Source organism: Dictyostelium discoideum (assembly GCF_000004695.1).
Source record: "Dictyostelium discoideum AX4 chromosome 1 chromosome, whole genome shotgun sequence".
NCBI classification, from domain to species: domain Eukaryota; phylum Evosea; class Eumycetozoa; order Dictyosteliales; family Dictyosteliaceae; genus Dictyostelium; species Dictyostelium discoideum.
Window position 1 is genome coordinate 4,075,555 of NC_007087.3, and position 14,326 is coordinate 4,089,880.

The 14,326-nt window shown below is 24.7% G+C and overlaps 3 protein-coding genes across 3 annotated transcripts; all 3 read right to left on the minus strand.

Annotated features, from left to right (window-relative positions):
• Positions 1-17: 17 nt before the first annotated feature.
• Positions 18-3,965, minus strand: DDB_G0270040 (hypothetical protein; the record flags this gene model as incomplete). The annotated part of the gene is made up of 5 exons (XM_641399.1): positions 18-189; positions 272-1,065; positions 1,195-3,037; positions 3,261-3,490; positions 3,765-3,965. The coding sequence occupies 5 exons, from the start codon at positions 3,963-3,965 to the stop codon at positions 18-20; spliced, it is 3,240 nt and encodes a 1,079-aa protein (XP_646491.1).
• Positions 3,966-4,190: 225 nt separating this feature from the next.
• DDB_G0270710 (hypothetical protein) lies at positions 4,191-4,802 on the minus strand (the record flags this gene model as incomplete). Its single annotated transcript, XM_641400.1, has 1 exon — positions 4,191-4,802. One exon carries the CDS (start codon positions 4,800-4,802, stop codon positions 4,191-4,193), a length of 612 nt encoding a protein of 203 aa, XP_646492.1.
• A 2,051-nt stretch (positions 4,803-6,853) lies between these two features.
• ascc3l (DEAD/DEAH box helicase) lies at positions 6,854-13,740 on the minus strand (the record flags this gene model as incomplete). Its single annotated transcript, XM_641401.1, has 3 exons — positions 6,854-12,372; positions 12,447-13,596; positions 13,696-13,740. 3 exons carry the CDS (start codon positions 13,738-13,740, stop codon positions 6,854-6,856), a joined length of 6,714 nt encoding a protein of 2,237 aa, XP_646493.1.
• Positions 13,741-14,326: the final 586 nt, after the last annotated feature.

Sequence of the window (14,326 nt, forward strand, 5' to 3'; positions counted from 1 at the left end):
AAAAAAAAATAGAAAATTTAAATTCTAAGATTTATTATTTTAGAGATTTGATCAGTAGTTAAATTATGAATTTTATATTTTTGTAAAAGTCCATCCTCTAAATTAACTTTTAATTTACTTGAAAATTCATTTTTAAAAGTTGTTAAATCTTGATTACTCATTCTTAATAAAATTGTTGATTCCAAAACTCTGATTTAATTTTAAAAATAATATTAGTATCTATTTATATATATTTAAGATGAAAAAAAAAAAAAAAAAAAAAAATATTTACCTTTTTAAATAATTTTCAGGAGTATTCGAAAAAGTATTGAATATTAACAAACAAGTTTTAATATCTTTAGAGAATTGTTTACCATCATTTTCAGTGAATTTTGGTTGATAGTTTAATAAAAGGTTGAATAGATATTTATCAATTTTCAATAATAATTTTTTCCAAATAGATGCTAGCTTAGTTGGTGTTAATGATCTATAAATTATACCAAGTTGATATCTTAATATTGAAAGTCCATTAGAAATTTCATTTGAAACATCATATTGAGTATAATTTTCACTATCTTGTTGTTGTTGTTGTTGTTTTTGTTGTTGTTCATCTCCTTTTATTTGTTGTTCATTGTTAATTTCTTTATCTTGGGATTGGTTAGATTGAGATTGTTGAGGTTGTGGTTGTTGTTGTTGAGATGAATCAATTAATTGTTTTGATTTTTGTTTTAAATTACTAAAGCTAAATATATTCTTTGAGGTAATACCACTAATACTGCTACTAATTAAACCACCACCACCACTACTATTACTACTACCACTACTATTATTACTACTATTATTATTAGTATTTATTGAGAATGTTCCTTTTTTCAAATAATTATTAATTTTAGTTGCAAAACTTATGAATAAACCTTTAATAATTTTCTTTTTTAAAGATTTAATTAAAGTTTTATAATCTGAAATCATTACAGAGAAAGCAGAATAATCTTCATCACCTTTTGTTGCAACACTATTTGAAAGTGAATATTCATCTTGTTGTTTAACATTTTCACTATTCATATATTCATAGATTTCAATGAAAATCTAAAATTAAAAAAAGAAAAGAAAATTAAATTAGTTTACAATTGTATTTTAAAAAATATAAAAAAAAAAAAAAAAGTTAATATTATTATTATTATTATTATTATTATTATTTAAATTTTATAAACTTACTAATTGATCATCCCATTCTTTTAAAACTTTAATACAATAGTTTAAACTATTGAAAATAAAACATAAATCATGAAGATTATCATCATCATTAATGTTTAATAAAGAGATGATTGATTTTAATTCATTTTTATAACAAAGTAATAGATTGATTTGAATTTGAATAAAGAATTCGAATTGATAGGAAACATCGGTTAAAAGTTGATAACGTTCAGTTAGTGACGATAAAACACTAATCAATTCATAAGCAGACTTGGTAGGACGTAATTGATCCAAGTCAGGGAATTCATCACGATAGTATAATTGGAAACGGTCATTTGAGTTCATATAGATTTGTTGGAATCGTTGATCACAATTTTCAATCTCCAAGTTTAACCAACGATTGAAAATGGAATTCTCTTGAAAGATTGAGAAAGGTACAGGAATGATGCCAACATCATGGATTAGCCCCATTTCAATGCCACCCTTGACATTACCAAATTCAATTGGATTTGGATATTGATATTCTTCAAGTAGGAATCTTTGGAATTCAACAATCTCCTCCATCGTATGATAAAAATAACGTTTATAATGATCAGGTCTCTCGAGGAATAATTTAATTTCACCACGGAATTTGTTTTTAACAGTTTCAACCAAACCTGCAATAAACCATTGATGTAAATCGATATAGTAAACTTTATTCTCTTCCAATGAATCTTGTAACATACATAAATATCTACTATATTCTCTAATCATCTTTTTAACATAATGAATTGCCCATTCTGGTTTCTCTATGAAATTTGTAACTCTTTCACTTTGGAAATGATATTTAAAACCTTTAATCAATGGTTGTAATATTAAATTAATTGACCATAATTTATTACTTTCATTCATTTGTTCTTTTTTATTATTATTATTATTATTATTATTATAATTTTCAACATTTTGATTATCTTTAATGGTCGATTCATCATTTAATTTCTTTTGATATTTTTGTACAGCAAGTTGTAATAATGTTAAATTTGTGAAATTACTAATGAATCTATCTCTAATATTAATTTTATTTCTAGCTTCTTCTTTTTCTTTATCAATTAATTGTTTATCTTCATTATTAATATTATCTTTGTTATCATTTTTATTTTTATTAATTTCACTATTATTGTTGGTTTTATTAATTTCATCATCATTATTGTCAATATTATTACTAGTTTCATTATTATTATCATCTTTATTGCTATTATCGTCTTTATTATTTTTTTTATTTTTATTGTTCTTATTTTTATTATTCTTTTTTTTATTATCATCATTACTATTGTTATTATTGTTAGATTTATTATCATTAGAAGTGGAAGTGGAAGTAGTAGCGGGAGTGGAAGTAGTGGTGGAAGTAGTGGTAGAAGTAGTATTATTATTATTATTTTTGCTATTATTATTATTATTATTATCATTATTATTATTATTATTATTATTATTATTATTATTATTATTATTATTATTATTAGAATTATTATTATTATTATTATTATTATTATTATTATTATTATTATTATTATTATTATTATTATTATTATTATTATTATTATTATTATTATAGTTTGAAATATTAATCCAATTAATTTCTTTTAAAGATAAAACCAAAGCTTGTCTCATTTTAGTTTCAAGTACTTTACAAGTATCTCCGACTACATGGTCCACTACTTTAGTGAGATGTGGGAATATTTGATCAATTCTCTCTTCATGATCAATTATTCTAGGTCCTGTTGGTACTTTTAATGAATTTAAATTATTTTGTAATTCTATTAAATTTATAAATGGTTTTAATGATAATGATAATAATGATTGATCAATACATAATTTAACCTTTGAACTATATATTTAATTTGGAGTATATAAATATAAATATAAAGAAGTATATTAGTATTTTATAAATTTAATATAAAAAAATAAAATCATTACTTCTAATATATCAAATAATAATAATAATAATAATAATAATAATAATAATAATAATAATAATAATAATAATAATAATAATAATAATAATAATAATAATAATAATAATAATAATAATAAATAAAAAAAATACAAACTAAAACATATGTATAATTAATAAAAGTTGAAAATATTTCTTTATCCTTGTTAATTGATTTATTAAATTTGTATATTTTGAAAGATTGTCAATTGATGTAAGTTTAGTTTGTTTACCAAGTTCTAATGAAATCTCTTTTCTCTTTTCTGATATCTCCTTTAATTGATCCAATCCCTTTTTACCATCGTCAAATAAAATATTAATCGATGATTTATCATTTAATTCATCTAACTTTTTATATATATAATAGTTTTTTAAAATAAATGTAAGTAATTTGGAGGGATCATATCATTTTAAGATTAATGTATGTATGAATGTATGTATTATGAATGTGTGTATGTATGAGTGTATGTAAGTATGTTGTATTTATTTGTGTTTGTGTGTTATTAAAAGAAGAATTAATAAAAAATAAAAAAAAGTAAAAATAATGCGTGGGTGGGGGAGGGATGAATTATGAAATGTAAATAAAAGATTAAAATAAATTAATTGTTAAGGTAATACTTACTAATTTTATAATAATTGATTTTTCATTTAACAGTTTTTGCTTTAATTGATTACAATTCTCTAAAAATGATTCATTGTAAAAGTTTTCATCCAAAAAGGAATCAATATTAATTGGTTCAACTGTAACTTTTTTATGACTTTCACTCGCCATTAATTTTTCTAATTTTGATTGAAAACTTTCATTTTGATTACCATTATCCATCTTTGATAATAATAAATATAAATTTGATGTGTGTTTTTTTTTTTGGAATTGAAAATGAAAATAAAAAAAAAAAAAAAAAAAAAAAAAAAAAAACAATTTTAAAAAAAAAAAAAAAAAAAAAAAAAAATATAAATAATTAATTAATTAATCACAAAGAATTTAAAATATAAATGTTTTATTTTTAATAATTTAATGAACAATAATTTTTTTTTTACCAAATTAATTTTAACTTGAAATTGATGGTGAGGTTTGATTTGATTTGATAGGTGTTATATCTTTTGTGCATGGATTTATATAACTTGTTTTATAAAGAATTTTATTATTATATGGATTAATTATACTAATGTCACTGCCACATCCTTTTGGAAAATTTAATAAAAAAGTTGATTTTTTTATATGTTGAACTTTAACAACTTTATTATAAATTACTTGATCAAGATCTTTTGAAAATATATAAATTTGAACAGGTTTTAACACTCTTTTACCATCAAAAAAGAATTGACCACGAAATTGTACATCTCCACCTGAATTTGGAATTTTTTCAATTGAATCAATCTCTTGGTCAAATGTAATTAATGGACCACCATTAAATGATTGATCATGAAGTTTATGTTGATATTTTCTTGGATAAAAAAAGTGTTCACCTTGATCTTCAATTAATTCATATCTTAATAATTGATTACTTAACGAGTGAAATGATATAATTTGATCTTTACCACATTCAATTATAACATTCGGACTAACCCCTTTAATTGGATAACATTTACCATTGACCCCAAATTTGGTATAGTTAATATTAATTATTAAAATAATTAATAAAAATATAATTGTTTTCATAATTTATTTTTATTAGTTTTATTTTTTATTATAATTATTATTATTATTATTATTATTATTATTATTATTATTATTATTATTATTATTATTATTATTATAATTATAATTAATATTATTATTATTATTTTTTTTTTAAAATTGCAATCTTTAATTTTTATTTTATTTTATTTTATTTTATTTTATTTTATTTTATTTATTTTATAAAGTACAAAAAAAACAATACAATTATAAATAAATAAATAAATATACGAAAAACTTAAAAAATAGAACAAAATTACTAATATCCAATAAATAATTTAAATTATTTTTTTTTTAAATTTTTAATTTTTGAAATAAAATAAAAAAAAAAAACAAAAACAATGATTTTTAGATATATTTTAAAAATAGAAAAAAGTAAAAAAATTTTAAATTGTTAAATTGATTTTTTGATTTTTATTTTAAAAAAAGAACGAATTAATAAAATTAACTTTTTTTTTTTTTTTAAATCTTTTTTTTTTTTTTTTTGTTTTAAGAAAAAAATAAAATAAAAAAAAATAAAATAATTAATAATATAAAATAAAAAATTTATTTTAAAACAATAATTGATTTGTGTTCTTACCCATAGTTCAAATTCTTCATATATTCAACACTAGATTATTCCAAAGGGTAGGTTATTTTAGTTGTTAAGTAAAAAATAATATAGAGTGGAGAGAGTAATATTAAATTAAAATATCATAAAAAATAGTAATTATGATTATTTGCATTTGATTCAAACACATACCAACATATAACCACATATATTTATACATTTAAAAAATGGAATTTTATTAAAAATTCATAAAAATAAATCTAAATAAAAAAATGATGATTTTTCATATTTATCTTTCAAATTTTCAAAGGAAATAATAATGGTGGTGTAAAAAATGGTAAATGGTTTGGTAATTTTCGGAAAAATTATTCACACACCCCACACACAAAAATAAAAAATATTTTTCATTCAAATCCAAGTAAATACCTCTAATACACATCCGATACCCCTTTTTTATCAATTTTATATAGATTATGAGAGATAAAAAAAGATATTTCTCTTTGTTTAAAATATTGACACACAAAAATAAATATACACACTCACATCGAATGAACATATTCAAATTATTTTCTTTTTAGCTTGTGTCCAGGTATAAAATTATTGTTTGTAAGTGTGTGAATGTGTGGGAATTTTATTGTGTCATGTAGTGAGTGATATTATAAAGAAAAATAATTTAAAAAATAAATAAAAAATAAATAATTTTATAAAATAAATAAAAAAATAAGATATATATGTGTGTGGTTATATATGTATTACTATTTTAAATCTTTTTTAAAAAAAAAGGTTTAAGTATTGTTGAATGTGGGTGAATGGGTGGGGGTGGGTTAATAAAAGGTGGTGTGTGTTTTTAAGTAATTTGTAAGATTACTCAGTTATCTCATTCATGATGATATAAAAAAAAAAAAAATAAAAAAAAAAATGGTTTGGGGGTTATTTGTATATTTTCGGTAACATTGTTTAGAAATAAATATAAATGTGTGAAGTAATGATATATACATATTTTAGTATACAAAAAAAGGTATATTAATATGATTAAGTGTACATGAGAATATTGGAATTTTTTAAAATAGTATATTCATTAATTTTAATTTATATTTACTCATTGTATGAATAAATATATAAGCATATAAGTGGTCATTCATAATTTTCCAATTAATTTCTTTTTATTATTATTATTATTAATATTATTATATTTTTTTAAAATTGTAATAATTATTTTAAAAATTCAAATAATGATGTTTGACTTAAATATATATTTAATTTTTTTTTATTTTTTTACTTTTTTTTTTTTTGTTGAAATTATTAATATATATGGGTACTATTAGTACTAATTGATTATTAATTGCTTGACTTTTTTTTTTTTTATATGACCAAACTATTAAATTAAATTATTAATAATATTTGTAGTTTTAATTTTTAATTTTTTTTTTTTATTTATTTAATAATAACATTATTTTTTTATTTTTTTTATTTTTTTATTTATTTATTCATCCATTTCATTATCTTCTTCTTCATCTTCATCTTCATCTTCAATTTCAGCAGGTAAAATATTAATATTTAATTCATGTTCTTGATCACAACCATTATAAGAATCAGAGAAAAGATAAAGTGATAATTGATGTTTACCAACAGCAGGAGTTGGGAATTCAAATTTAACCTTTGTTTTCTTTAGGAAAGTGATTCTTTTGATTGCTAATAAATGATTATTCTTTGAATCACCAATTAAAGCCCACCAACCACAAATCTTTTCTTTTGGATAGTAAGGAGCAGAGACAACATTGATTGAATCATTGATTTCGATTGGGTTTTCTTCATCATCACCTAAATCTCTTTCGATAACCATTTCAACCGTCATAATTGAGTCAGCATGTAAATCATCTTCATCTTGAACTTGATAGGAGATATCGATATCAGGATATTTCATAAAGGATTGAACGAGATCATTTGATTCTTGTTGTGAGAGATCTAATAACTGTATACGACTATTGTCATCCAATGACATTAAATCGAAAACACTTTCAATACCTTGAGATGTGATTGCATCGATACGACGTTTATTCATATGTGGTAATTGTTTGAAAACACTATCACTATCCCACATTGCTTGAGTGATCATTTGAGATAATTCCATAGCAGCAATTGCAGGTTGTAACCAACTATTACTTGAGATAACATCCACAATCGCTTGAAGTAAACGAGTTGCATTCTCTAATATGAATTTCTGATCTTGATAAAGGTCAGCAGAGATTGATTCTCTACTGAAATGACATTGAAGAAGTACATTAACTTTGGTTGAAATCTCTTGATAGTTTGGCTTATCAATCTTTTGAGGTAAATGTGAAGCTAGTTTCATCAAAATTTGATCCTCACGATGACGAATTGGTAAAGAGTTAAACTCTGGTGCATTTGAAATAATATCCATGATACCTCTACGACGAGTGGTTGACTTTAATGATGAACCAAACAATTCGATAGTTTGATATTTAAGATAGTAATAACTTGCAATGATACCTAAATTCAATGGGGAAACTTTATCTTGATCGTCTTGAATGGTGATACAATTTGATTGTTCTAACTCCACCAATGTATTTTCAACCAATTCTGAAAGATGTTCAGATAGATGTAAATGTGATACACCGGATAGATTGTAATAATTTGGGTTTTGATTTAAACGACGATATAAGAAAGTCCAAGTTAGGTAATCCAAAGCATCTTGTTTCTTTGTGATGGTTTTAGTTACAATCTCTGAATTGAATTGATCATGTAAACAATGATCTAAATGTGATTCAACTGGTAATGGTTCATTTAAAAACATTTTGTAATACTCTTTCTTTGGTGCATGACATAGTAATAAAACTTTGGCAACTTTATTACTAATGACACCACCACCCTCTTGTTTGCCAGCACGACCAATCATTTGTAGGATATCATTGATTGGATAATCAATGTATCTAATGTCTTTGCCTTGATATAATTGTGTACCCATAATAACTACCAATTGTGCAAAAACATTATCTAATAACCATGCGACTGAATGAGTTGCAATCAATACTCTTATTGAACCAGATCTAAATAGAATTTCAACTACACGTCTTTCTCTTTCGGTTAAACCATCATGATAGAATGCAACACCCATTTGAAGTGATTGTTTCAATGCAAATGAATCAACATCCTCTAGATAGGGTGTCAATACATGTTCTTCACAAACTAGATATGGTTTAGTTAAAGTATCCTCGAATGAACTAACATTTGCAATGATATCGGCTGCTAATGATCTTGATAACTTTCTTGTTGGTACGAATACAATTGATTGTTGATTCTTATTTTTGGCAACTTCATAAACTGTTGGTTTTGTCATTGCCAACATTCTTGCATTGAAATGTGGGAATTCGAAACCTTGAATTTGATATTCCACTGGTATTGGACGAACATTTGGATGGAAATTATAACAAGTTTGTGGTGTTGCACCAATCCATAATACTAAATCTCTAGCGTTGGCAATGGAAGAGGATAAAGCAATCACACGAAGTGCATTACCAGTTTGTGTTGAAATGTAACGCATTCTTGAAACGACAATCTCCATTGTTGGACCATATTCACCACCAATTAAATGTAATTCATCAACAATCAATAGATTGATAGATTGTAAAGCTTTACGTTGTTTCCATTTTCTAGAGAGGATATCCCATTTCTCACAATTTGTAACGATAATATTTGAACGATCTAAAATTTTATTATCAGTAACTGCATCACCAGTTAAATCAGAAACTACCAAACCAAATGGTGATTTCACACCAAATTTGTTTGACCAATCCTTTAATCTAACAGAAGCTAAATCTTGCATTGGTGCTAAATAAACAACCTTTGCTTTTGGATTTTGTTTGAAACATCTAATCAAAGCAATCTCTGCACAAACGGTTTTACCACTATTGGTTGGTGCAGAAATGAATGCATTATCATTGGATTGATACATACAATTGAAGACTTGAGTTTGAATTGCATTGAAAATGGAGAAAGTTGGCTTAAAGATTGATTCAGCTTTTGGATCTTTTAAAACTTGAATTGGTAATGGTTGAAGATCTAACAAAGGTCTACATGGTGGATATTTCTCTGGTAAAATTAAATGTTGGAAACTGATTGGTAATGAATATTCTGCACCAATCCAATGATCACTAATAACACGTACATAATATTGTGGTGGTAATGGTTGTGATAATGGTACGGTGAAACTAACCAATTGATCCTCACCATTGACCATCTTTTTCTTTAATGAGAAATACTCAAAGTATAGAATTCTCTCACCATCCACATCCTCAACTATAATCCACCAACCGATTGAATTGTTATGATAACGTTCATCATACTGAAAATCGGGAGTAATTGATAATTCAACCCTTAAAAGGCCATGTAAAATTGGTTGAACATGTGCAGTTAAATCTAATTTTGGGAAATTATGAATTAAATCGAATAATTGTTTACCTTCGGATGGATTTTGAATTGCATTACCAAGTTGTTGAGAATTATATTCGTAGAGATCTTCAATTGGGATACCTCTTCTCTCGAGTTGATTCAATACTTTTGGAGAGATCTTGTGGAATTGACGTAGTGGTGATTGTGATGACCACATTTTACTATCGATCATTTTTGCAAGGTTAAGTATTTTCTTTGCCAATTGTGCCCAACCTTTCTTTAGAACAATTTCAAACAATGCTCTTGTAATACGTGATGCAGATTGTGCAATATAAAACATATCGACCACCAATGCAAAACCATCCAATTTCAAATTACTAATATAGGTTTGTAATAAAACATTGATCTTTGAGGAAGGTTCTTCTATATTCTCTTTGATTGGAATTGGTACACGTTCTAGTAATTTCTCTAATTCGAATTTTTCACCCTCTCTAACAACGACATTTTTAAATTCTGAAGAGAGTGAGAAAACACGAAGTAATTCGATATCAGACATTGAAGGTTTCAAATGTTCTTGATAGATTGACATTGATGAATTGGTGATATAATAATGTGATGCGACTTTACCCAATTCTGTCGATTGTAATTTACCTGATTTTCTATCATACTTTATGAGGGAATTCTTTTCTAAAATAGTTGCAGCTGAATGAACTAAATCTAGACGACGTTGTTCCAACAATGGGTCCTTTTCAAAGTCATCATAGGATATCTCGTAAAGTGGTGGATTTCTAATCATACAAATGTAAAGATAAGTATAGCCTAACCAATTTACAGCATCACGTACGGTTTGAATTGAACCCAATACAATCTCTGCATTTAAATTATCGGCTATTCTACTAATGAATTGACTCTCGATTGAGAGTTGAGTATTTAACAAAGAGAGATAGAATTGAAGTTCATGTTGACTAGTGATAATTATACCCTCACCTTCTTTATCAAAAGGTGGACGACCTGCTCTACCCAACATTTGAGTTACATCCAATGGTGATAATTCACACCAACCTTTCTCTGGATTATAAATTTGTGTACCTTTGATGATTACAGTATGTGCTGGTAAATTTACACCCCATGCTAAAGTAGCAGTTGAAATGAGTACTTGAATTCTATTATCCCCGAAAAGATCTTCAACCAATGAACGATCGGATCTTGATAGACCAGCATGATGTATACCAATACCATAGGGTAAAAGATCTTTTAACTCTGCATTTTGAATTTGTTTTGATGCTGTTGCTCTCAAGATCTCTCTAGATGCTGGATCTCTAATATATCTATCTATCGATTGATCTTCGACGGCACGATCACGTAAATCCTTACCTGTCTTTGCAGTTTCACGACGAGAATGAACGAAAATTAATATTTGATGATCACCAACTCTTTCTGATACTTTTGTGAATGTAATGTCATTGCAACGTTGTAATTGTTTAATACCTCTATCAGAGATACCAATGTATTGTTGCTCCAATGGTATTGGTCTATAGGATGAGTCAAAGTAGAACACACCATCGGGTTCAACACGTAAAAAGGTTGCAACATCTTCATAGTTTGGTAATGTAGCTGATAAACCAACCAAACGTACCATTTGTTGAGTTGATTCAATCATACGCAATGTTCTTGCAACGATGCACTCCAACACAGGTCCTCTTTCATCATGAAGTAAATGAATCTCATCGATAATGATTAACTTCACCAATTGAGTGTATGCACGGTCACCTGACTTTCTAGTGATAATATCCCATTTCTCTGGTGTTGTCACAATGATTTGAGTCTCTGAGATTTGTTTATTAGTTAATGATTGATCACCAGTGAGCTCATTCACTACGATGCCATAGGATTTCAAACGTTTACTGAAATTACCCACCATCTCCTGTACGAGTGATTTCATTGGTGCAATGTAAACAATCTTAAAGGCATCCAATCTGATCTTACCACTATCTCTATCACGATTCTTTCCAATTTCATGTAGAATAGTTAACATTGCAACATTAGTCTTACCACTCGACGTTGGTGCACTCAACAATAAATTATTATCAGTCTTGAATGCACAATCAAATAATTTACTTTGAACTCTATTTAAACTCTTTACACCAGACTCTTCAAATGGTAATCTTGACCATTCTGGTAACTCCTCAATCGATATCAAACGTTCATTTGGATTAAATGGTGGATTTGCTCTTGCTGGTACATGAATCTCTTCAAATCCTTTATATTGTTCACGTTTACTACCTTTTGGAAATTTAAATTCTTTATTTGTCATTAAATGACTACCTTGTTGAAATGATAATTCTTCTAAATTTAATAATTTTTTTGGTTTTTTAATTTCATCTTGTTGTTGTTGTTGTTGTTGTTTCATTTCAACATCTTTTTTATTTGATTCTGTTTTTTCTATTGTTTTTTCTGTTGTTGCTGCTGTAACTTCATTACCCTTTAATCTATTCAATATACTTAATGTTACTGGATTACTTGACATTTCATCTTCAATTTTTTTTCTTTCTTGATCGTTCTCTGCTTTTGCTAATAATGTACAATATAAAACTAAAAAAAAAAAAAATGTTAGTAAAAAAAAATTAATAAATTTTAATAAAATCAATTTGAAAAAAAATACTTACTAGTTTGTTTATTATTTATAATTAATTTTAAAAAATCTAATTTATCAATTGTAAAAAGGTCAACTAATTGTTGTTCACATCTTCTAACATTTGGTTGACGTAAAATATTTAAAGTTTTCTCTGCTAATTGTTTTGATAAATCATGATCTCTTTCAAATTCACTAATTTTTCTTTGAATCCAAAATGAATCGATTTCATTTGGACTAATTAATTTACTATTATTATTTTTATCATCTTTTGTATTTTTTGTATCTGGTTTTTGTGATTTATTATTATTATTATTATTCTCTTTAATTTTTTGATTTTCATCATCATCATTATTATTTTCATCTTTAGTTTGAATTTCAGAATCTTGAGCTTCACTATCATTATTATTATTATCATCAACTTCATTATTATCAACATCATCATCATCATCATCATCATCTCTAATTTCAAAATCACTTAAATTCTCTTCTTCCTCTTCTTCATCAATAATGACAGCAACACCTTGCTCATCATCTAAAGAATCCATTGATTGTTGTTGTTGCTGTTGTTGTTGTTGTTTTGCTAATTCGCTATCTTTGAAATCTGTAATTTGTTTACCAAGTTGAGTTAATTCAGCAAATGATACATCATTTAAACCTTTTAATAATTTTGAAATTTCAATTTTCTTTTCAGGTGCACGAATTGTATCGTCCTTTAAGATTGATAAAATTTCATCCAATGCGCCTTTAACGACTTCAGTTGGTTGATCACCAACATAACGTTGAATAAATGTTAATAATGTTTCATAGGTTATACGAGTTTCTTTGGTTTTTGGTTTATATAATCCTTGAAATGATTCAGTTGCTGATAAAATATCAATTGGTTTTTCATTATTATTATTACCATTGGATTTTCTATTGGTTGATTTCTTTTCCAATGGATTTTGATTCTTTACTTTTTTAGTGGTTGAATAGGTATCATTGGATGAATTTACATCACCACCTTCCTTTTCAATGGTTTTTCTCTTTAAATTTTGCATCTTTTCTAATAATTCCAAAGGTTTTGAGTAGTTAACTCTATCTCCCATTTCACCTCTTAATCTACCCCATAATGTTTCTGGTTCACCCTTTGGTTCTTTTAATTCACTTCTATTTCTTTCTGAATAAAATACTAAATTTGAATTCTAAAAAAAAATAAAGAATAAAAATAAAAATAAAAATAATTAAAATTAAAATTTATAAGTTGAGAGTTAAAAAAAAAAATAAAAAAAATAAATACTTACTTCTTTATATCCATATTGTTTTGATCTTGCTAATTCTTCAGACATGTTTTTTAAGTGAAAAAAAATTAATTAATTAATTAATAAAAAAACAATGTCCTATTTGTTTGTTTATAAATAAAAAAAACAAATATGTTGAAATGAAATTTTTTAAAATTTTCTGAAATAAAAAAAAAAAAAAAATGGAAATTAAAAAAAATAAAAAAAAAAAAAAAAAAATTTAAAACAACGGTTTTTCATTTGTTGAATTTTTTCAAATGTGATCTTGAACTTCCCCATTTCTGTTTTTAAAATTTTTTTTTTAATTATCTTATTAAATTTTTTTCTTTTTTTCATAATTTAAAATTTTTCTTTTTTGGAATAATAATAATAATAAAACATTGGAAAAAAAGGTTTATAATAAATTTAATTTGGTTATCCTTACATTTTTTTTATTTTTATTTAACATTTCTTTATTTAAAAAAAAAAAAAAAAAATAATAAAACTAAAATTAATAAAAAAGGAAAATAAAAAAAAAAAGGATTTAATAACAATTTCATTGCAACCATCAATAAACGAATCGGGAAATTAAAAATAAACAAAAAAATAAAAATAATTCAAAAATAAAAAAAAATAAAATAAAAAAAAAAAAATT